The following is a 24,799-nucleotide window of genomic DNA, read 5'->3' as shown; positions in this document are numbered from 1 at the left end:
TTATTTATTTTTTTTAAGTTTATTTGGGGGGAGACAGAGAGAGTGTGAGAGAGGGTGAGCAGGGGAGGGGCAGAGAGAGAGAGAGAGAGAGGGAGAATCCCAAGCAGTCTTTGCGCTGTCAACGCGGAACCCAACACGGGGCTCGAATCCACAAGACTTGTGGGATCACGACCTGAGCCGAGATCGAGAGCCAGGCACTGAATGGACTGCACCCCCCGGGCGCCCTATGCTGTTTATATTATTATTTTCCTTACCGAGTCCTGGGATGTTAGTATAATTTTAATGCCGTGCAAATGAATAAGGTTCCACAGTTCTTCATTTTATATGAGACATCGTTGTCTCTTTCCTCATTAATCCAGCTTGATCAACTTTTTAAAAAAGATTTTATTGTTTTTTAAAGTTTATTTATTTATTTTGAGAGAGAGAGAGAGAGAGAGAGAGAGAGAGAGTCGGTCCCAGGCAGGTTCCACACTGCCAGAAAAGAGCCCCATGAGGGGCTTGAACCCACAGATCATGAGATTGTGACACGAGCTGAAGTCTGATGCTTAGCCGACTGAGCCACCCAGGCGCCCCAGAGATTTTAAGTAATCTCTACATCCAATGTCGCTGGGGCACCTGGGTGGCTCCGTCGGTGGAGCGTCCGACTTCAGCTCAGGTCACGATCTCAGAGTTCGTGAGTTCAGGCCCCACACTGGGCTCTGTGCTGTCAGGGAAGAGCCTGCTTCGGGTCCCCTGTCTCCCTGTCTCTCCATCCCTCCCCTGTTTGTGCTCTCTTTCTCTCTCAAAAATAAACGTTAAAAAAAAAAAAAAAAGGACTCTTGCTAGATACTAAAAGGCTCCTTTCCCCGGGGGTGCCTGGGTGGCTTAGTCGGTTGAGCATCTGACTCCTGATTTCGGCTCAGGTCAAGATCTCACAGGTTTGTGAGACTGAGCCCCGCAGTGGGCTCTGGGCTGACAGCACGGAGCCTGCTTGGAATTCTGTCTGTCCCTCCCCCACTTGTGCTCTCTCTCTCTCTCTCTCTCAAAATAAATAAATGAACTTAATTAAAAAAATTGTAAATTCCCTAATTGGAACTGTTTCCCAGCTCCTTCTTCTCTCTCTCTTCTTTTCTTAAACTTTACCTCTCTTTTTTTTTTTTGAGGATTTAAAAAAAATTCTTTATTTATTTAAGTAATCTCTACACCCAATGTGGGACTTGAACTCACAACCCTGAGATCAAGAGTCATATGCCGTGGGGGCGCCTGGGTGGCTCTGTCGGTTGAGCGTCCGCCTTCGGCTCAGGTCATAATCTCGTGGTCCGTGAGTTCAATCCCCGCGTCGGGCTCTGTACTGACAGCTCGGAGCCTGGAGCCTGTTCCGAATTCTGTGTCTCCCTCTCTCTCTGACCCTCCCCCGTTCATGCTCTGTCTCTCTCTCTCTGTCAAAAATAAATAAACATTAAAAAAAAAAAAAAGAGTCGTATGCTCTCCTGACTGAGCCAGCCAGGCACCCCTACCTGTCTTTTTAAAAAACTTTGGGGGCGCCTGGGTGGCTCAGTTGGTTAAGCATCTGACTCTTGATTTAGACTCAGCTCATGGTCATGGGATCAAGTCCCGAGTCGGGCTCAGTGCTGAGCATGGAGCCTGCTTGGGATTCTCTTTCTCTCTCTCTCTCTCTCTCTCTCTGGATCAAAAATAAATAAATAAACATTAAAAAACCCCACAACCTTGTATTGTAGAGGTGCCTGGCTGGCTCAGTCAGTGAGCATATGGGATCTTGATTTCAGGGTGAGGAATTGAAGCCCCACGTTGGGCTTCGAGCTTACTTAAACACACACACACACACACACACACACACCCATCTCTGCCACTGTTCAGGCTGCTGCTTTCGCCTGTAGAGACCTCCCCCTCCCCCCCTTTACTGCCAGGTAAACTCCTGGTGACCCTTCAGGACCCAGCTAAAATGCGTCCTCTCCGGCACCTTCCCAGGTGTCAACCCACCTCCCTCACCTCCCCCTCCAATATATGACCCTCTGGAGACTGTAAAAAGATCAGTGCTTGCAGGAGTTTGGGGGGGGGGTGGCAATGAATAGGCAGAGCCCAGAGGATTTTTAGGGTAGTGCAAATACTCTGGATACTATAATGATACATCATGATACATTTGTCCAAACCCATAGGATGTACAACAGCAAGAGTGAACCCTAAGGTAAAGTCCAAACTTTGGGTGATTATGATGTGCCCGGGCGGAGTTCCATCAATTGTAACAGGTGTATCATTCGGGTGGGGGTGGTGAGAATGGGAGAGACGGGCACGTGTGGGGGCGGGAGACGTGTGGGAAATCTCTGTACCTTTCCTTCAACTTGGCTCTGAACCTAAGACTGCTCTAAAAAAATAAATTCTTGATTTAAAAAAAGAATTTTTAAATGAGGTGCCTGGGTGGCTTAGTCAGTTGAGCGTCCCGACTCTTGATTTCAGCTCAGATCGTGATCCCCGGGTCGTGGCATCGAGCCCCGTGTCGGACTCTGCACTGAGCGTGGGGTCTGCTTAAGATTCTCACTCTCTCTCTTGGGGCGCCTGGGTGGCTCAGTCGGTTGAGCGGCCGACTTCGGCTCAGGTCATGATCTCGCAGTTCGTGAGTTCGAGCCCCGCGTGGGGCTCTGTGCTGACAGCTCGGAGCCTGGAGCCCGCTTCGGATTCTGTGTCTCCCTCTCGCTCTGCCCCTCCCCGGCTCACGGCCTGTCTCTGTCTCTCAAAAATAAATGTTAAAAAAAAAAAAAAACTTAAAAAAAAAAAAAGATTCTCACTCTCCCTCTGCCTCTCGCCCCTGGTCACGCACACACACTCTCTCTTTCAAATAAAATTAAAAAAAAATTGTAAAAAAGAGGGGCGCCTGGGTGGCTCAGTCGGTTAAAGCGTCCAACTCTTGATTTCGGTTCAGGTCATGATGTCACGGTTTGTGAGTCTGAGCCCCACGTGGGGCTCTGTGCTAACAGTGTGGAGCCTGCCTGGGATTCCCTCTCTCTCTCTCTCTCTCTCTCTCTCTCTCTCTGCCCCTCCCCCACGTGTGCGAGGGCCCTCTCTCTCTCTCTCTCTCTCTCTCAAAAATAAATCAACTTTTAAAAAACTATAAAAAAAGAGTACATAAAAGGAGGGACAAAAGAAAGAAAAGGAAAAAAGAAGCAGGGTCTTGTACTTGGAGCAAACGGGAGCTCAGAACCTTTCGCCTGTTACTGGAAACAACTTTTATCTTCCGTGGACACGTTAAGACACAACTGAAGACCAAGCTGTCCCGTCCCTACACCGTCTGAGGACGTATAGACGCGGAAGGCAGTCGTGGTAGGAAGCTTTTGTCTTCCGGCCCGTCTCCAGTAACCAAGCGACAAAAGAAGCCCACCGTATGGGCGTAAAAGGACCTTCATGGTCCTGTGAACCACGTGGCCCAGGTTGCTCTTGGCAGACCTTGACCCCCAAGGGCCGTCCACATACGGCTGGGGAAGCGCCCGGCTCTGCCGTGGGGAGGTCCGCACAGTGGGTGTGGGCAGCTGGCCTCATCACGGCCGCCGACAAGCTACCCTCCACCCCTACCCGCACGCCTCGCCTCTCAGCAGACCAGGGGGGCCGCTAGCAGTCCAGAAAGCCCGAGGTAACGGGAATGGCGGGGAAGCCGGCAAAGGGACCGCAGGTTAGTATTGCGCTTGGCAAGAGAGAAGAGAAACCGTGAGTTCCTGGGTGCGGGGTCGGGAGGTGGGGGTGGGGAAACCAGAGGTGCGGCTGGGCCCGACTCGCGGGGACTGAGATGTAGGGGCGTGGAGCCGGCTGAGGCCTTGGGAGCAGCGCCCGGAGCAGCAGTGGCCCCGAAGAGCCAAATTTAGCGTCACCCGGATGGGGCTGAGGGGAAAGATCAAGAAAGCGGTTTTCGGAGGGCTGGGAGTATACAGATTTGTGCCGTGCTGGCGCACGGTGGCCTCTAGGTAAATGCCCGTCAAGCGCACCCAACCCGATGAATCATTAACCCTCCTACCGTCCCCGCTCCCCATTCTCTCTCGAGATCGAGGGTCCTTTCCTTTGAGGTTTTGTGAGGCTAGCTGGCCCTTTTGTGTGTGTATGACAATCACAGAGCACACGGAAACACACCTGGACAGGCTTTTATAGTTCGAATCGGGCCTCCAACGCCACGCATAGATTCTGAAGAGATGCTTCAAGAACAATAACAAATAGCACCTCAGTTTTATTGACGATCTGTCGCGTGCCCGGCTCTGTATCTGCATTAACCCAATTCTGTGTTCTCTGCGGGTGTACGAGTCAGGCACTATGCTTATCCCCATGTTTTACGGACGAGGAAGACGAGGCTCAGAGAGGCCGCACGCCTTACGCAAGTTCACAGAGGGGTAAGGGGCAGGGCCGGCATCCAGACCCCATGCTCTGAATTTTTTTTTTTAATTTTAATATTTGAGAGAGAGAGAGAGCGCGCGCGCGTGAGCAGGGGAGGGGCGGAGAGAGGGGGAGACGGAGGACCCCAAGCGAGCTCTGTGCTGACAGCAGACAGCCCAATGCGGGGCTCGAACTCTCAGACCACGAGGTCACGCCCTGAGCCGACGTCAGGTGCTTAACTGACTGAGCCACCCAGGTGCCCCCCAAAGCCCATACTCTTGACCACTGAGTGAGTCTGCCCATTACGGCTTTAAGAGGAACGTAGCTGTCAAAACCAATCAAGCAACAGCTCCGTGGGGGGAGCAGAGAGGTCAGCAAGCTGTGGTCTTGGTCTCCTCCTGACAGCAGGGTCTTTCCTGGCTGAGAGCAGGCCTTCTCTGGGACCTCTCTTTCTCTCTCTCCCCTACCTCCTTCTTCACCCCTTTTGTGGAGGGGGGGGGCGGTCAGCGCCTATCAGAGCTGCTGTTACTGTTGAGCTGGAGCTCAGAGAAGCCTGCTTAGCACAGGGCGGCCATTTTGATTCCCAGAGTAAGCCAGCTCAGGTCAGAGGAAAAGGGCAGAGTGATTTTACAGGAGTGGAATTAGGCAGGCCCCTCCCTACTGCCTCCTCGCCTGCCTCTAGGGCCAGCCTTGTTTCCATGACCAACAACTGCCATCCCTAAAGTATTTAGGGCACTCTACACCTTTTGGGAAAACCCAGGGGAGAGTTCTCCTTCCCCTACACCGGCACAACTGATGCTCAACCAAAGCCATCTTGCCTAAGGGATGTCCGGACATCCACCTGGATCCGAAAAGTGTGTTTTTTTTTTTTTGGCAGACTGCCAAGGTAATGCTACTGACTTAGGCAGAAGTTAGTCCCCAAAGGGGCCAGACCCCAGAGTAAGCCGGCAGACAGCCAGGAGCGGAAAATGGCAACAGAGTAAAGGCAACGTTCCCGTCCTCTCCCACTACCCGGAGAGCTTTAGAACTCAGCAGTGTTTGCACCACTGGATAGGTGAGGTGGCTCTACCGAGCTCTGGTCCAGCTCTGTTCCTGCTGGGAAGAGACGCTGTGTCAGGCAAGGAGTGTTGAACTGGACAGAAGACCTGAAAACCCTGCTCGCCTGTGCCTGCCTGGTCAGTTTGTGGCCCACCAGAGGTCCTGGCTACTGAACCATCTGTGTTCCTGATTCCGATCTGCTGGCTTCAAGCCTTCCATTGTCAGGCTGCCAGGGACTAAAAGAGAGCCTTTGGGCAGCCCGGTTTTTCTAAAGACTCCCCTCCCCGCCCTTTTAACTTGAGTTAACCATTCCCTGGCCCAAACCACGCTCTTGTCTGTCCGTTCCTGAGCGTGTACGTTATTGTTTTTGTGTTTGTTGGTTTCAACTGCTCTGGTACTGAGACCGTGAGCTCCCAGTTGTCAAGGTCAGGTCTCCGCCCTCATCCTCTACTCCTGCCTCCAGGGCAAGGGAACGGAAAGAAACGGACAGATTACCTGGTGTCTAGGCACAAGCGCCCCGTACTCCGTCCTGGAAGATAGAGCATGGGCCGGAGGAAGGAGAGGCCTGCGTTCAATCCCAGCCCCACCACTTGCTGGCTGTGTGACTGTTGGGCAAGTAACTTACCCTCTCTGCGCCTCCTTTCTTCAGCTAGAAAACTTATTTCACAGGGTCGATAAGGAGGATGGAGTGGGATAATAAACTGCCTCGTCCCTGCTGCATGACCAATAAATGGTAGTTCTTATCAGATTATAATTTATTAATCCCAGGCAAGACTCTCCTTTCATTCCCTCCTCCTGACCTACTTTTGTCCCCACCCTTGCCCCTGACAAAAGCCTCCCCCGTCACAAGAGAGCGCAGATTGAGACCCTCCCGTTCGTTCACCTTGGGCCACAGTTACTGAAATCAACAAACTAACAAATACAAATTCTCCGACGCTGGCCTTTCAGCATATTCACCTGTCTTCAGATGGGAACAGCTGGGGAGGGACGGGCACAGGACTTGGAGCTCACCCCATGGCAGCTAAGGCTCAATTCTGTGCTCACGGGCAGTGAGATCTCATAAGCCGGCCCTGAACTTCATTCATTTTTCAGCAAGTATCGAGTGCCTGCCACATGAGGCCACATGCGGTGGGGACACACAAATGTGTGAGCCCTACTTCCCGAAGGCAAAGAGCTTGCAGTCTCGAGGGGATGGAGGGGCTCGTGACACGGAAGGTTATAACACAAGGAAGCAGGTGACTTCGAACCAGGAGAGAGCCATAGGAGAGTTGAGCTATGGGGCATTCCAAAGGGGGAGACTCCCGCTGTGAGGTAACAGAAGGCTTGAGGAGGTGGCCCTGATAGGGGGGAGGTGGAGACACAGACATGGGAGAGGGTGGGGCATGTAGAGAAACGCTAAGGAAATTCAACTGGCTGGCTCAGAGGGCACATACAGACTAACGGCGTCATTTAAAAGGGATTACTTGGCGGGGGACGCCTGGGTGGTTCAGTGGGTTGAGCGTCCGACTTGGGCTCAGGTCATGACCTCATGGCTCGTGGGTTTGAGCCTGGTATCAGGCTCTCTGCTGTCAGCACAGAGCCTGTTTGGAATTCTCTGTCTCCCTCTCCCTCTCTCTGACCCTCCCCTGCTTGATCGCACTCTCGCTCAAAAATAAACCTTAAAAAAACGGGGGGGGGAGTGGTGTTACCCACTAAGCTCTTGAAACAAATAAGTATGCCCTCAGGGGTGGGGTAGGGGTGAAAATGAAAACATAGTATCTGCAATTGTTTTTTTTTTAATGTTTATTCTTGAGAGAGGGCGAGAGAAAGAGCGTGAGCAGGGGTGGGACAGAGAGAGAGAGAGAGAGAGAGAGAGACAGAATCTGAAGCAGGCCCCAGGCTCTGAGCCGTCAGCACAGAACCCGACGTGGGGCTTGAACTCACGAACCGTGAGATCATGACCTGAGCCGAGGTCGGACGCTTAACCGACTGAGCCACCCAAGCAACCTTGGGTTCCAGTGCTTTCCAATCTGCAATTGTTGGTAGAGCACATTGTTAGTGAACTCTGCCTCTCCTGCCCCACAATCCCCTCCTCGTGGTGGTCTGGAACACCCTCATTGTGAGGTGAAACACCTCAGTTGAGCCTTCAAGAGGCAGGTAGATGGTCCAGGCAGAGGTGACAGGAATGTGAAATACATTTATTTATTCTCTAGGGGTCCGGGGGGCGGGGACTAAGATCATTCTGATGGAACTGGAGGCTTGAATAGAGCAGAGGTTATAAAAAGGCAGGGCTTATTTAGCCCACGCAAGATTCAACAGTTTTTATTTGCCAACATTGGAACACTGGGAGATTTTGACATAAAAATCTGGAGTGTAGCCTCCCCTGAAAAACTGGGCCCACGTTTCAAAATGGCATCCAACCCTTGGAGAAGGGGAACTCGCCTTGGCCTCCACTGGCTTCCTTTATTCCCTCCCGCGACCCGTATTGAGATGCTAATCACGTTTTGTGAGCACAGAACCAGTTAGCTCTCCAAAATGCTTCGCAAGCCAAAAAGACTGTGATGGCTCAGAAAGCCTTTGAAAGCCGTCTTTAGTGGGTGAGTGTCTGTTATCTGGGTTTCCCTGCGTCGGTTTTTTTTTTTTTTTTTTTTCCTCCATGTTACTTCCAAGTTGCTGCTGGCATTTGATTTTGCAACTCTGAATATAGGACCTCTGTGCAATGCGGTGGCAAAGTGGGTAAAGGCAGCAGGCCAGGCCAAGGGGCTCAACTTCAGCTTGTGTTCTCTACGGGCAATAAAGAGGGACAGAACACAGGCAGATCTTAAGGAAATGGGGCTGGCAGGAGCCAGGGGCTGGGCTGGGCTGGAGGGACTGAAATGAGTACTGACCCTGGAGACAAGCTACCTCTACCTGGTCTTTTTTTGAGGCGGGGGGGGGGGGGGGGTGCGCAAGTGAGCCAGGGGCAGAGAGAGAGAGAGAGAGAGGGAGGGAGGGAGGGAGAGAGAGGGAGAGGGAAGTAGGGCTTGTTTTTTTTTTTTTTTTTTTGTTTTTTTTGTTTTTTTTCCCAAAGCAGGGAGTGAACCGTGAGATCATGACCTGATCTAAAGTCAGGTGCTTCACGACTGAGCCACTACCTGGTCTTCAATCACAGCTCAGTTACTTGGGCAGGCTGCAGGACCTTTCTTTCTTTCTTTTTTTTTTAAAGTTTATTTATTTTGAGAGAGAGAGAGAGAGAACACGCAGGGGAGGGGCAGAGAGAGAAGGGGACAGAGGATCTGAAGCAGGCTCTGTGCGGACAGCAGAGAGCCCAGTGCGGAGCTTGAACTCACGAACTGAACCGTGAGATCATGACCGCAGCCAAAGTCAGACGCTTAACCAACTGAACCACCCAGGTGCCCTGGGACCTTTCAGTGCCTCTGTTTTCTCATCTGTCAAATGGGCTTCATATGAACAGTACCCACCTCGTAGGGTCGTTGTTAAGGATGAAATGAGATAATGAGCCTGAAGTACTTTTGGCACAGTGCCTGCTACGTTAGTGTTCGATGCTTATGATCATTTTTAGATTAAACATTTTTTTTTAATGTTTATTTTTGAGAGAGAGAGAGAGAGAGAGAGCGTGAGCAGGGGAGGGGCAGAGGGAGGAGATACAGAATCTGAAGCAGGCTCCCAGGCCGTCCGCACAGAGCCCGATGCGGGGCTCGAACTCATGAGCTGCGAGATCATGACCTGAGCCAAAGTCAGCCGCCCAACCGACCGAGCCACCCAGGCGCCCTCCCATTTTTGGATTTAATCCTGGAGACCAGTTAGAGGATTTGCTGCCATAGCCTGGGCAGGAGCTGACAAGGTCCTAGGTTAGGGCAGGGACCGCGACAAAAAGACCAGGGTGGGAACCAACTGGACTCAAGGTTGCCTGGGGGAGGGGAAGAGGGAGCGTGAGCAGCAACTTCTGGAATTCCAGTCTGGGTGACTGGGGGTGGGGGGTGGGGGGTGGGGGGACTGAAATGGAAAGCCCTGGGCACAAAGTTGCAGGGGAAGGAGAGGTCGGTTTGATACAGATTACATTAGAGGCGACAGTGTATACAGGTGATAACCACGCGCGGCGGGCCGCGAGGAGCGTGGGTCGGGGCTGAACACGTGGAGTTGGGTGTGAGACCCAGGAGGACAGGGCTGTGCCGGGAGGGGACGGACCAAGTGACGGCGCGCCCCGTTTGGTGAAGGCAGCCTGAGGCGTTAAGCGTCTCGGGTGGGTTCAGCGTCTCTGTTTGAACAGCCCGGGGCCTCTCTTCGCTCAGGGACCCTGTGTATTCTGCTCGGTCAGCTGTGCCACTCGGATACCACCTTTGTCCTTCAGTTTATGTACTTTCAGTTCAAATGCTGACCTGGCCCAATCCTGCTTGCTTTGTGAGCCTTGATGGGGTCAAAGTCCCCCGGGGTACAGAGCAACAGGCAGGCACTCGGTTTTATATTTGATGAAACGGAGACACCTAACATGGGCCGCGGGGGAGGGTGTCAGAGATTCTGGGCTGGGTGTGGGGCGGTGGGGGGGGTGGGGGCGACACCAAGCTGGTGCCTGGTGCCTCCCACCTGACCCTCTCAGAGGGCCCGCCAGGTTCCAAGGCTCCCATGTTCTCAGGTGCTCCCTCGAGTGTCAGGGCAGCCGGTCTCCCTCTCTCTTCCACAGGCACCTGTCCAGAGAGCCTTTTGCTTAGGACTCCGTCCCTGGCCTTTATTAAGGGCCCACAGATTAATTAGACGGATTAGTCTCTGTCAATATCTTCCCTGTGCCACTTATTCTCTCAGTACACTAAGTGCTGCCTTGAAATACACATTTCAGGCCCACGTTCTGGGCCACGTGAGGGAGAATGAAGATGAAAAGGACAGGCTGTGCCTGCAAGAGCTTGAGCCATGATGCACTGAAGAGTGCCATTTGTGCACAGGGCTGACCCCCCCTTCCCACCAGAAACCACTGCATCAAAACACGCACATTCATAATTTATTCACCTCTCCATTCCCTAGCATGCCAGCCAGGGGCCAGGGCGAGAAAAAGAGAAAGGAATAAAAATGAATGGAAGCATGGTGAAGGAAGGGTTCAGCTGGTTAAACGAGACTTCTGATCATTCTCATTAATGTTCGAGAGCGTTACAACCTGATATGGCATTAGATGCGCAGATTGTGTGTGTGTGTGTGTGTGTGTGTGTGTGTGTATCTGGACAAAAGCATATTAGGAGAACGAGACATTCAGATAAAGTGGCCAGTCAGTGTGGGAGTTGAGAAAATTCCCCATCCAGCTGGTTATCTAACAGACACCTGATGTGGATTCGCTTCCTGACAGGCAGCTCCAGGAGGAAAGCCAGCGGAACGCAAACATTACCATTAAGTGTCCTCAGTTCAGGGCAGCCTGGCTCCCAGGCAAAGTCCCCTCCTTATAAATTCCACTGGCAAAACTGGCAGGCTCCCGCGGGGGGTGGGGGGGGACTGCTACCGAAGCTTTGTCTTGGAGAATGTGGATCGTGTGCCTTGCGGGGGAAAAAACCCACCACAACAGAGTTTCGAGTTAGCCTGTTGTTTCTAGGCTCCCTATCCTCCAAACTGAAGGTGGATTTCAAGCAGGGATTAAGAGGTTGTTAACTGGACAGAGATCGCTACCTGCAAGGCTAAGATCCTGAGTGCTCAGAAATGCCCCGTTTACTGCAGCGACATCTAATGGCCAGAGGAAGCAATGCATGTTGCCATGGAACAGCAGCCTGTGGTTCTGTCTTGGGAGTTCATTTTTTTTTTTAAGTAGGGTGGACCGGGTATTATTATGTTTATTAATGCCTGTAAAATAAAACTTTGACCGCAACCCTAAGAATTCACTTCCTATATCTTTGGGTGATATTTATGATGTTATTCATAACTGGATGCTGATCATACTTTATGAAACCCATGCAATTACCTCTTTGGGATTTTTTTTTTTTTTTTCCAATAACCATCATGACTTTGCGTTTATTTTAAAGCTTCTTGTTGAAGCTCTGTGCATCTGTTATCAAGAAGGTTTCCATACCAGGGAAAAAGATAATCAGGTTTACCCCCGAATACCTACTTCTAATGCATCTTACCCCGATTTATAGTATAAAAAAATAAAAATAATTTTAAAAATAAAATAAATAAATGAATAAATAAATAAATAAACAGACAAACTTAAAAGGGGGGGCACCTGGGTGGCTCAGTTGGTTAAACATCTGACTCTTGGTTTCAGCTCAGGTCATGATCTCATAGTTCGTCAGTTCAAGCCCCACATAAGGCTCCTCTGGCCGTGTGGAGCCCGCTTAGGATGCTCCTTCCTTGTCTTCCCCCCCCCCCACAATAAACAAACTAACAAACTTAAAAAAGCAAAAGAGCCTTACCATTATTTTTATCGTGAGACCTGTAAGTCGATTTGTAGGAATAGAGCTGAAGGGTGTCATCACAGAAGTGAAAAAAATACAAAGGTTTTCACTGTAACGTTATCACCCGGAAAAATTAGAAATAGCCTAAATATTTAAAAACCAAGAAGTTGTTATTTATGGCACAATGGAGGGAGAGATTGAATCATGCAGCCACAGACCAAGGAATAAGCGACCAGAGGCTGGAAGAGACAAGGAAGGATCCACCCCAAAGCCTTCAAATGGGGCCTGGCCCTGGCATCAACTTGATATTAAAATTCTAGCCTCAAGAACTTTGCAAGAATAAATCATCATTAAAAAAAAAAATCTATGGCACATCCACATGATGGAATATTTTTACATTTTATTTACTTTTGAGAGAGAGAGAGAGCGAGAGCACAAGTGGGGGGGGGGCGCAGAGAGAGGGAAACACAGAATCCAAAGCGGGCTCCAGGCTCCGAGCTGTCAGCACAGAGCCCGATGCGGGGCTCGAACCCATGAACCATGAGATCATGACCTGAGCCGAAGTCCGACGCTCAACCGACTGAGCCACCCAGGCGCTCCCATATAATGGAATATTATGTGAAAATTTAAAAAGGCGTTTTCAATAGCTGATGGCCTGGGGCAATATCCATTATATAATAAGTGAACAAAGTAGGATATTAATTTTTATATGTGGTAGGGACACAAGTTTGTAAAAAAACCCAACTTTCCATATACATGTATCATATACATTTATGCATACACACACATATATACATGCACACACACACAAACATGCAGGAAAACTATTAATCATAGTGCATAGGTGCTGGGTTTATAGGTAATTATTGTTTTCTTTTTTATACTTTTCTGTATTTCCCAAATTTTCTTTTTTTTTAAGTTTATTTATTTATTCTGAGAGAGAGAGAGAGAGAGAGAGAGAGAGAGAGAGAGAGAGAGGAGGGGCAGAGAGTGAGTGCAAGAGAATCCCAAACCATGAGATCATGACCTGAGCCAAAGTTGGATGCTTAACCAACTGTACCACCCAGGCGCCCCTCCCAAATTTTCTATAATCCATGTGCATTATTATAAATAAACTAAACTAAACTGATTTTGGTTCTTTCCAGTCTCCCTCATTGAGGCAGCTTTGAGGAAGAGAGGAAAGAAAAGTGGGCCTCATCTGGAGGCTTTGACAAAGACCTACAAAAGCAGTATATGGGAACAGGGAGGTGACCTGGCTCGGGCCACTAGCCCTGAGGTTAGTAGCAGAAATGCGGGGAGGAGGGTGCGTGGGGTTGCACAGGATTTTCGTGAGTGGTGACGAGCGCCCTGGAGACCCGGCATCACTCAGGATCAGTGTTCTTTGCAGCCCACATCAAGGCGCCCCTTCGTACGTGACGCGCCCCCAACATAACCCCTCACCTGCATGTTTCTCTTCACTGTGTCGAAAGGAAAGGAGAGGGTCTGGGTTACTGCAGCGGCCAGGCAGACATTGGCAAAGTTCTGGAGGAGAGAGAACCGATCTCGGGGTCCATTCCAGATTCTCTCCAGGTTCATGTAAACGAGAAGGGAGCCGGCAGAGAACGGGAGAGCACCTGCAAAACGAGGCCAGGAAGAGGCTGCTTCTGTCTCTGGCAACACTGGCATGAGAACAGAAATGCCTGTGGGGAAGCCTGGTGAAGTAAACAGGATGGCCCTGGGCTTGTTAAAATCCCTCCCGCCAGGGGTGCCTGGCTGGCTCGGTTGGTTAAGTGTCCGACTTTCAGCTCAGATGACAGAGGAGGATCTCAAGGTTCCTGCGTTCCAGCCCCATGTCGGGTTCGGTGCTGCCAGCTCAGAGCCTGGAGCCTGCTTCGGATTCTGTGTCTCCCTCTCTCTCTGCCCCACTTGCACTCTCTCTCTCTCTCAAAAATGAACATTAAAAAAATTTTTAAAAATACATAAATAAAATCCCTCCCACCAGAACCATAGGAAGGAACTTTTCTTGGGTGGTGATAATGTGCTACATTTTGATAGGGGCTGTGTTATTTGTCAAAACGCATGGGATGGTTCACTAAAGGTTTGCACCCTTTACGTAAATTTTACGTTACAAGGAACCACAAATGAATATTGAACTCTAGATAATGATTACACAATGTTGAACGGGTTGAGGGGTGAAGCGCCTCGATGTTTGGAAATTACATGGAAATCATCAAAAATTATGGAAGATGGACTGGTCAATGGCCAGAGGGATGGACAGATAGATGATAAAGCAAAAAAGTTAATTGTAGCATCTGGATGGTTGGGTGTTAGAAATTTTTAAAAATAAAATCTTGGGGGAAAAAAAATCACTCCCCTAAAGAAAAAGTCAGTGAGTGGCACTTAATCAGGTTTTGGAAGTGGTTAGGAGGGACTGGTCTTCCAGAAACTTTGGGAGCTATCTTAAGTTTACAGAGGTACTACATTTCCTTCAAATGAGATTTAAAAGAGGGGATAGCATCAGTGGGGTTGCTTGCCTTTAGGAAAATGCAATAATATTTATTTAATAAACACATTAAACATGAAGCACCAACCCCGCATTTACCTTCATTCAGAAAATATTTGTGGACTTTGTCATATGCTGGGCCCTATGTCAGCTGCTGGGAATACAAAGAGGAGTAAACACAAAGAGTAGGCTAATTCCTAGAGATACTCACCCTCTAGTGGAGGGGACAGGCAGCGGATATGCGCCATAATTGGGTGGGGCGGGGGGGGGGTGGGCTATACAAAGTTCTTTAGGCACATGACGATCCTCGTAATTTTGCCTAGGGGGATCAGGAAGGATTTCATAGAAGAGAGAACTTTTCCACTGGGTCTTGAGGATTGAGTAGGAGTTCGCCAGACATCAGGAGAGAGGACAGGCAGTCCAGGCAGAGGGAACAGCAGGTACAGAGGGAGAGGGGTTTCCAGGAAACTGCAGGTTTTTCTGCATGGTTGGAGAGTGAGTGCAGGTGGAGGCGGGGCAGGAGAGGAGGTGGGATGGGCCGTGGGGGCCACGTGTGTGTGAAGGATCTGATGGTGTGCCATAAGGAATTTGGGCTTTCCCCTGTAGCTCAGAAGTCAGTGAAGGCTTTATCTGTTTATTTGAGAGGGGGTGGGGCGCAAGTGAGCGAGGGGCAGAGAGAGAGAGACAGAGAGAGAAGCAGGGCTCACCTGAAGTGGGGTTCGAGCTCACCCGATGTGCTACGCGAACCCACGAACTGTGAGATGGTGACCTGAGCCGAAGTCAGGTGCTTAACGACTGAGCCACCCAGGCGCCCATCAGTGAAGGCTCTAAAGGAGGACAGCGGCATGGGGGTGGTGAAAGGGCTAATTTCAGTGTAGGCAGGAGAGACCCGGGCCTGGGACCAGGTGGGAGCGTCTTGCTCATGTCTGTGAGGAAGGGAGGATGAGCGCAGCGGGTGCAGGGAAGGAGGGGGACGACAGACTGAGAGTGGAGGGGTCGAGTCGACGGTATGCGGTGACTGAAGCCACAGCAGTGAGAGGAGCGGAGCTGAGGCGATTGTAAATTTCTTCGATTGTAAATTTCTTCCCGCTTGAGCCACAGGAAGCAGCAGGGGAACCGTTAGTCTCTGTTATTACAGAGGTGACGTTGGGGGTCATTAGAGTATCATGATGCCTGTTTAAGCCACTGGCTTAGCTGAGGCCTCCCGGGGAGGGGATGGAGGGTGGAAAGAAAGGTAAGGAAGGAGCCCCGGGGAGATTGTCTTCTGGGGAAGACACCCAGAAGCCGGTAGGGTCCTAGAAGCCAAGTTTCCGGAAGAAGGGGTGGCCAGTCTCCTCGAACGCTGCAACAAAGGTCAGATAATGGGTGAAAGTCGGCTGCGTCTGGCAACTGGGGGACACGGGCGACTCGTGCGTCTGTAGCCCTGGCAAAGGTTCCCAGGACCACAGAAGCTCCAGTTGTTGCCCTGGTCGTGCGCGCCCATGGGTGCAGGCTGAGACGCCTCCCCGCAGTCAGATGGGGTGCGTGGGGTTGCCTTCCTATCAGTTTGGGCTGAGCCACCTCCACTGTCTCCTCCTTCCCGCTCTATATGGATTGGATCCATGTGACCACGACCTCAAAAAGCTGCATTTAACTGGTTACGAGCAACGGTATACGGTACGTTCATACATATCACAGAACGCAGTCTTTTCTTGGACAAGGTGAAAAGTTCCATCTTACCTAGAACAGTAAGGGAAACCCCTCGGTAAAGGGCTAGGAACCCTTCTTGTTGATAGACGGTAGAAAAAGCATGGAAGATCCCTCGGTAAGATGGTTCCAGCAGGTTCTGCACAGTCAGCCGGGTTTTGATGAGGTCTGTAGGGTAGGTCACAACAGTGGAAACCATGCCTGCGAGACTCCCGGCCATGATAGATCTCCACTGGGAAATATGGCCCAGGTCATCCGTGAACAGCACGACAAACCTAGGAGACAAAAGGGGGAAAAGCCCAAGAGTGTCGGCTGTGGATTGTGCTAGAGTGCTCTCTACAATTTCTTGCATTATCTCCCAGCATTTGGAAAGGTTTTCCGAAGTGAAAAGTACTATACTAATGTATTAGGGTGAATGAATAGCACATCCGATTCTACTATATCTGTAGAATTCTAGTTAGCTGCGAGGAGCCGTCCAACCCTCTTCTTGACGTCTACCCTAAGTTCTTCTCACTTCATTTTTTTTAAAACCCATTTTATTTTTTGAAAGTTTCTTTCTTTATTTGGCGAGAGAGAGCCCGAGTTGGGACAGGGGTGGGGAGTGGGGAGGGAGGGAGAGGCACAGAGAATCCCAAGCAGGCTCTGTGCTGTCAGCACCAAGCCCCGATGAGGGGCAGGAACTCACCAACTGTGAGATCATGACCTGAGCTGAAATCAAGTCAGATGCTCAACTGACTGAGCCCCCCCCAGGTGCCCCTCTTCTCACTTCATTTTAAGCATTTCCCCCCTGTTATCTGCCTGTCAACCCCGGCTTGCCAGTGGGGTGTAAATGAATAGGAGTATTTGGTAAATACTGGAATGTGCCCCTTTGGTTCTGTTGAAACTTAAACGAATCCCTTGAAATGATAACTTGGGGCATTCCCAGTGGTTGATTTTTTTTTTTTTTTAAACTAAGCTCTGTGCCCAATGTGGGGCTTGAACTTCCAATGCTGAGATCAGGAGTCACACGCTCTACCGACTGAGCCAGCCAGGCGCCACCCCTGTGCCCCCTGTAGTTGAGTTTTAAAAATGCATTGGTTGAGGGGCGCCTGGGTGGCTCAGTCGGTTGAGCGTCCGACTTCGGCTCAGGTCACGATCTCGCGGTCCGTGAGTTCATGCCCCGCGTCGGGCTCTGGGCTGACAGCTCAGAGCCTGGAGCCTGTTTCAGATTCTGTGTCTCCCTCTCTCTGACCTTCCCCCGTTCATGCTCTGTCTCTCTGTGTCTCAAAAATAAATAAACGTTAAAAAAAATTTTTTTTAAATGTATTGAACAATTATAAGAGAAGATGTGTTACCCCACTCATTGTCTGGGAAACGACAAGTAAAAACAAGGTACCATTTCTCCCCTCGCAGATTGGCAAAGATGAAATAGTCTGAGAATATGAAGTGATGGTGAGGACCTGGGGAAACAGGAATGTTCACCCACTGCTGGTAGAAATGTAAATGGGGGGGGGGGCGCCTGGGTGGCTCAGTCGGCTGAGCATCCCACTTCGGCTCAGGTCATGATCTCACGGTTCATGGGATCGAGCCCCACATCAGGCTCTGTGCTGACAGTGCACAGCCTGCTTGGGATTCTCTTTGTCCCTCCTGGTGCCCCTCTCCCTCTTCTCTCTTTGAAAATAAATAAACATTTTTAAAAAAGGAATGTAAATTTGGTGCAGCCCCTTTGTAGTATCTAGCACAACTGAAAGAAAGCCTTTCGCCCCAGAAATTCCATTTCTAGGCACATCCCCTGGGGAAACTCCTGCACATGTACATGTGAGGACACATACGACACTGTTGCTGTGAAAAGTCAACCTACAAGCCCATTCATAGGGAGATAAATTGTAGCACGCTCATACAATGGATACTGTAGTTAAAATGACTTTGCAACTATGTATTCACGTGGATAATCCTGAAAGCATGAAGTTGAGCGCAGAACGCAAGTCGCAGGCTGACTTCCAGTGTACGACAATTAAGAAACTATTTACACTGAAAAACACACCCATGAAAATCATACCTTGTATCATTCATTGAGAGGCGTAGATACATATAAAAATGTGTAAAATAGACCTCCAGGAAGGTGGGGAGTGGGGGAAGGGGCTGGGAATGAGAATGAACAGGACTCCAGCTTTCTCTGTAATATTGTATTTTCTTGTATTAAAACAAAGAAGATACTTGAAGTATCTTTTATACTTTCATACTGCCGCTCGTACTGTTACTTCTGCGCAGCGGGCACATGGGGTTTGTGTTTCTCTACAGTTTTATAATGGAGTCCAAAATGGCTTTGGGTGGACTTTTCCAAATGCCAACCAGAAAGCCACTGTGTTACAGTCTCTCTCTTTCTCCCCCCCTTTATTTACTTGTTTATTATTTAACTTTTTAAAGCTTATTTATTTATTTTGAGAGAGAGGAAGACAGCAGGAGGGAGAGAGAGAGAATCCCAAGCGCTGTCAGCGCAGAGCCCGACGCGGGGCTTGAACCCACGAACCGTGAGATCACGACCCGAGCTGCAACCAAGAGTCAGAGATGCTCAACCGCCTGAGCCACCCAGGCGCCCCTTTTTGGAAGCAGTGCATCCCCTAGTCATGAGGGCCTACCTTGGCAGAAATGGTTATAAAGGGACTTTCACACAGTACCCATTCCCTGGCCAGGAAGCAAAGGAATTTTACTCCTTGCTGATGAGGACAAAATCAAAAAGCGCTTGGAGACCAGGAAAAATAATATTCTCTGCCAGAGAATGGGGTAGGGGAGAGGGAGAGAAATATCAAGGGTTTGACTGAAAGGAAAGTGAACGGGGCTAGGCTAAAATAAAATTATTGTTATCTTTTTAACAACGAGAGCATCCTCAGTACTTTGGCTTTTAAATCTCCCGCAAAGAGGCATGTCCTGAAGTCACTGAAGACGTTCCAGGAAGGTTTCCTTGGCACCCAGGTAAACACTCATTGATTAAAAGCATCTCCTTCAAACTGTAGGAAAGTCTTAACTTCATTTTGTCAACCTGCCTTAACCGCACTAATGGAAAACGTAAAAAACAAAAGAAACACTCGTGAGTTAACCAGCTGCTTTTGTATAAATTTTTTTTAAATGTTTATTCATTTTTGAGAGACAGAGAGAGACAGAGCATGAGCGGGGAAGGGGCAGAGAGAGGGAGACGCAGAATCCGAAGCAGGCTCCAGGCTCCGAGCTGTCAGCACAGAGCCCGACGCGGGGCTCGAACTCATGAACTGTGAGATCATGACCTGAGCCGAAGTCGGGCGCTCAGCCGACGGAGCCACCCAGGCGCCCCAACCAGCTGCTTTTGAAAGTCGCAGTAACTACAGCAGGTATTCGCCAAGGGACCATTGACTTGTTTCATGGCGTGGACACTTCCTTGTTCCTCCCTTTTTTTTTTTTTCTCCCCAGGCTAGTCAGGTTGGAGGGGACCCTGAGGAGGGGCAGGGGGGGACAGAGGAAATGGAAATGCTCGACCGGAAGGGCGGCCCACGGCAAGCTGGAACGGATCTAGACGAAGGTGGGAGTTTGAAATGCCAAAAGAAACACCATTCATTCTCATCGCCTCACCGTTTTCCCTATCCCACTTGGCCACTTCCGGGGCCTGAATTCATTCATTCCCCATTTATTGAACATCTACAACGTGCCAGACACGGTGCTAGCGCTCAGCATAGGTCCTAACAGAGCTCAACAGTCCTGCCAAAGCAGTGACCCACGGGGCAACAGGAGGGGAAACAGGCCCTTGGTTCACTGAATACCTTGACGGACTAGGAATAGGAACCTTGTCTTTGATCAGTCTGGTTCACAAAGGAGGGTCTTCCTCTCAAATCTCCAAAATTAAAAGGAACCAGAGGAAGGAGTCCTTTCTTCTCAGACTCTTACCATCTGAACGGGCAATGACCACCAATCCTTCCCCTTTAGAATTGCAGAGTCAAGGCAGGCAACCCTGATAGGCCATCGATGACATCAGCTTAAGCTCTTGTCTGATTGCCTGGGGCGGCAGCGGCCCCCTTTCTGCTCTCCTCCCCCAGCTCGCTTCCCACGCAAGCACAGAAGCTTTTCCCAGGGAGACCGGGTAAGCTGGTGAACAGCAGTGACCCTTGCCTTTCAGCCGCAACGATATTTCACACACCCTGGACATATGTAGGTAGAGCTTCAACCTAACATAGCTTATCAGCCAGACCCAAGCTCATGACGTGGTTATACAATAAAGAGGTGGTGTTGGTTATGAACTATTTCAGTGTTCAGTCCAGGCCAATGTTTATACAGCTAGACGAGGAGTCGTGGAGTAAAGTTGGATGAGCATCTACTATTTGATGTATTTGAAAGCCATCTACTGTGTTACGTACTATTTATTGCAAGGACCTCGCTCCTAAAAGACCATGGAGTGGACTTTTGATCAGAAATCCAAGTGAGCAGACAGACGATGGTGGGCAGAGCCCTGGACTAAGGAGCCAGAAGACCCGGGTTCAAGCTCCAACTCTGCCATTAATTCTATCGGGGGGCAAGTCAATTAACCGCTCCATTTCCTGAACATTCTGGATGCTTTACACTTCGTTCAAACCCACAATCATAGGCTATACCATTAACCTCCGCCAACTGTTTTCACAAACTCATGGCCAGGAAAGAGTAGAGATGAGTCAGTAGGATGCTGGGCCAAAGGTATCATCTTTGTGTAGGAAGGATGGCACCATGATTAATCAACCACTTGGTTTCTATGCCTAGCCACTCACTGAAACACTTCCTTTTGGTTTCCAGAAAGAAAATAATCGCGCAGGAAAAATTATTAGCAAACTTAGCCCGGGTAACTATCTCTTTCTTCCTCTCCCAGTCACCAGCCTGTCTCAGGTGCCCTCAGCTGCTACACGAACTAGTGCAACAGGTCCCTAACTGGTCCTGCCACCAGGTGACAGTAATTCCCGTGGAGTTGCTTTCATCATCACCCGCCCCCCCCCCCACCTCCTCAAAAATCTCCCACGCCTAACCTTGGCCCTGCGGAACCAGACTTCTTAACCTAGCACTCTGAGGTCTCATTCTAACCTGTTTTTCTGGCTATACTTCCCATTACTGCTGCAGACCCACCTTGTGTCCCAGCCATGCTACATGCCTCCCCGCCTCTGTGCCTTTGCTCTTGACATGACCTGCAACCTCCTTCTCCCCATCTTTGCCGGCAGATTTCCTCCTCGTTCTCCCAGGGCCAAACTCAGATGGCTTTCTTCCTCTGTGAAGTCTTCACATCTTCTCCTCATCAGAAGTGTGAATTTCTTTTTCTTTCTTTTTTTTTTTTTTTTAAGATTTTATTTTTAAGTAATCCCTACACCCCACGTGGGGCTGGAACTCACAACTCCGAGATCAAGAGTTGCACGCTCTACCGACTGCGCCAGCCAGGCGCCCCAGAAGCGTGAATTTCTATAGCATTTCAGCCACACGCTACAGACACACTAGTCTTACTCTTCTATCTTTGCGTGGCCCCAGCATTACGCACACAGCGGGTACTTAATGAAGCCTGGCTAAATTAATGTCAGATGAATGCAGACAGAAAGGCAGCGTGATGTAATAGAGTAATAGATCTGGAGGCAGAAGGTCAGGTGACGGGGCTCTCCGCTCGATCACTGAGGAGTGGTGCGGCCAGTCTGAGCCCAATTCTGCATCTGTAAAATGGGCACAATGCTTCCCACCTTATAGACCTTACAGGGCAGGAGGCAGGAATTGTAGAAATCCAATGTGTGCGTGTACATGCACACACACAACGTAGAGGTGATGGATATATTGGTTAGCTTGATTGCGATCGTTTCACAACGTCCATCAAAACATCAAGTCGTACACCTTAAACATATACACTTTTTATAGGTCAATGTCTCAATGGTGCTGTTAAAAAAAAATCCAATGATGTCTATACATACTAGGTGGTGCCGAGGCCAAGGGCAGACTTCGCCATCTTCAGGAGCCTGCTTCAGGTTCTGTTCTCTCTCTGCCTCCCCCCACTCATGCTCTGTCGCTCAAAAATAAATAAATGCATAAAAAACTTTAAAAGTAATAAAAAAAATTCCTAAGTCCCCTTGTTTCTGAGTGGCCCAGCAAACACTTGTTCACCAAACATTTAACTCTTAGTCCCAGACCCCTACACCTCCTTCTTCTTAGTTCGGAGTGACATCTCTACCTCATTTTGCCAGTCTTTGCAATCTCGTGTGTGTGTGTGTGTGTGTGTGTGTGTGTGTGTGTGTATTCCCGAACATACATAGGAAATTAAGTTTGGCTTTCTCCCCTTAATCTGTTTCACGTCAATTTCTTAGTCCAGCTAGAAGAACCTCCCACAGAGGAAAAGGTCTTCCTCTCAGAGGAAGGCTGTCCCCAGAACAGCTGACAATACTTCAACCAGCCTTCAAAGTTCCACCCCCTTCTCCTTGGTACACATTCCAAAGTAAGACTTCCATACCACTTTGTGGAGAATGGAGGGAAGTAGGGAGGACTGGAGTCATTAAAACTCTGATAACTGGGGCGCCTGGGTGGCTCAGTCAGTTGAGTGTCTGACTTCCGCTCAGGTCATGATCTCCAGCTTCCTAAGTTCGAGTCCTGTGTCGGGCTTTGCACTGACAGTAGGGAGCCTGCTTGGGATTCTCTCCCCCGCTTGCACACTCTCTCTCAGGATAAATAAAACTTACAAAAAAAAAACCAAAACCCTCAGAGAACTGTTTACAGACATCAGGCCAGATGTCGCAAGAGAGCCTTGAGAGAAATGCCCCAGGATCTCACTACCTTTCCTCCCCAGGGGTAGAGAAGGTAACTTCTCCCAAGCCTAGGTCATGCACGCTAGAGACTCAATGAGAAGAATGATTCCATCTGGCTTGTCAGCTGCCAGGTAAGCCGGGCCTCCCAGAAAAAAGGCAAAAATCCTGGCTGTTCGCCTCCAAGGCTTCAACTGTGTGGTCAAGACTGTGAGCTGTTTGTCTAATTCAGAGCCAAGGCTAGTCTTCGGAGTTGGCACTGTGCGCCACGGAATGAGGAACACAGGGACCATCCCAACCCAAGTACAGAAACATCCCCTCTTCCTGAAATTCCATCAGTACCATTTCATTCTTTTAAGCTTGTTTTCAGTTAAAATGCAAATATCTCTGAGCTCTGAGGAAGCTTTGAAGACTCATCTGGTATTTACATGTTTCGATAAGTTTCCTTAAGAAGCAGCTGTTGAGGGCGCCTGGGTGGCTCAGTGGGTTAAGCCTCGGACTTCAGCTCCGGTCACGATCAGTTCGGGAGTTCGAGCCCCGCCTCCAGCTCTGTGCTGACAAGCTCAGAGCCTGGAGCGTGCTTCACATTCTAGGTCTCCTCCGGCTGTCTCCATCCCTCCCCGAGTCGCTCTCTCTCTCTGTTTCAAAAACAAACATTAAAAAAAAAAAAAAAAAAAAAAAAAAAAAAGCAGCTCTTGTCGGAGAAGGTGAAAAAAACCCAAAGGAGGAGGCCGGTGGGCAGAGGGTGCGGCGAGACAGTAAGTTGAGGGGCCTGTTTGCAGCCTCTGGTGAGCCCAAAAGGCAAGCTTCGGGGGCGGGCAGAAATCTGTGGCCTTTTGTGGCACCTCCCCCTAACCAAGCACTTTCTTCGGCGGGCTTTGCTCACAACTGCAGCACCGCGCAGACACCCCTTCCACGGGGTCTCTCCTAAGGCAGCCCAAGGCGAACTTTGCAAGTCGGTGCACGGAACTTTCCAAGTCGGTGGACGGTGGGAATGGTTTGGGGCCACCTCTCTGGAGATGCTTTTGCCCCATTCCACGTCCTCGCCCGTCCGACACCGGTGAGCCTCTCCGGGCGGGGGCCGCGCCCCCACAAAACGGCGCCTGGCGGGGCAGGGAGCCCCAGAGTACGTCCCGGGGGCCCGCGTTCCGGCCGAAGTGCCCCGAGGGGCTCGCACGCGATCCGGAAGGAGGCTGCGCCCCCTCCCCCCGCTCCCCGGGCGCGCCCCCCCCCCCCCCCGCCCCGAGCGCGGGCCCGGGCAGCAGGGCGGCGTCCGGCCGCGGCGGCCTCCCGGCTCCGGCTCCCGGGCCCGCCCCGCCCCTACCCTACCCCGGCTTACTTGCGGTAGGCGGCGAGCTGCACGGCGCTGCAGGGGAAGAGGCGCAGGCACGCCACCGCGTTCCCCTTCCACAGGGCCCGGGGCCCCTCGGCGCGCCACACCCGGAGCCCCTCGGCCCACGGCCCCCGGGCCCGGCCCCGCCGGGCGCCGACCTGGGCCAGCACGGTGGCGAGCTCGAGCGGCGCGGTGAGGCTCAGGCTGAGCGCCCCCGCCACGCCGGCGCACAGCAGCCGCTGGCCGCCCGTCAGCCGGCCGTCCCGCCGCCACGTCGCCATCGCGCCCCGGCCGCCCGGCCCGGCCCGTGGGGACCGCGTGGCGCGGGGCTGCGGCTCCCGGCGCGGCGGGCGGATCGGGCCCCGCCCGGCAACGGGGCGGGCCGCGGCCGGGACGGGAAGCCGGGTCCTCGCCCGCGCCGGCCTCGGGGCCGGGACTGGGCGGGGAGGCCGCCCCGGGCTGAGGCCTCGCCCCTGCACCGCGCGCGCTGCGGAGGGCCCGGTTCTGTTTGCCGTTGAGAGTCCCCACGCTCCCGGGGCCCCGCCGCCGCCCCCACTTCTTGGTTCCTAAGTCTTCAGCGCTCCCCCCACCGCCTCGTCTCTCGTGTTTACCTCTCTTCCCCCGCCCCCCCCCCCCCTTTGCACATTCCACCTCGGCCGCTTCCTCCCCCGGCCGGGGCTCTCCTCCTTCCGACCTCTGGTTTTCTGCTCCAAGAAGAAGGCGGGCCAGTTTCGCAACGCACAAGGGGAAAAGAAACCGATTACACACAGCTGCCACCCGTCGCCCTTGTCAAACATCGGGTTCCCTCCCGCACATGATCTCATTT

The 24,799-nt window shown here is 51.1% G+C and overlaps 1 protein-coding gene across 1 annotated transcript in view; it reads right to left on the bottom strand.

Annotated features, from left to right (window-relative positions):
* Nucleotides 1-24,254, bottom strand: part of SLC25A43 (solute carrier family 25 member 43) — a 33,270-nt gene extending 9,016 nt beyond the window's left edge. Inside the window, exons 1-3 of the mRNA XM_042974520.1 lie at nt 23,980-24,254; nt 15,937-16,178; nt 13,176-13,348 (exon numbers count right to left, since the gene is read on the bottom strand). Of these exons, the coding sequence (XP_042830454.1) occupies nt 13,176-13,348; nt 15,937-16,178; nt 23,980-24,254 (690 nt within the window). The remainder of the gene's footprint in view (nt 1-13,175; nt 13,349-15,936; nt 16,179-23,979) is intronic.
* Between the last annotated feature and the right edge of the window lie 545 nt (nt 24,255-24,799).

The sequence above is a fragment of the Panthera tigris genome, chromosome X, assembly GCF_018350195.1.
Source record: "Panthera tigris isolate Pti1 chromosome X, P.tigris_Pti1_mat1.1, whole genome shotgun sequence".
NCBI lineage: Eukaryota > Metazoa > Chordata > Mammalia > Carnivora > Felidae > Panthera > Panthera tigris.
The sequence above is the reverse complement of the archived record's forward strand: the minus strand, read 5'-3'. Positions and strand labels throughout refer to the sequence as shown.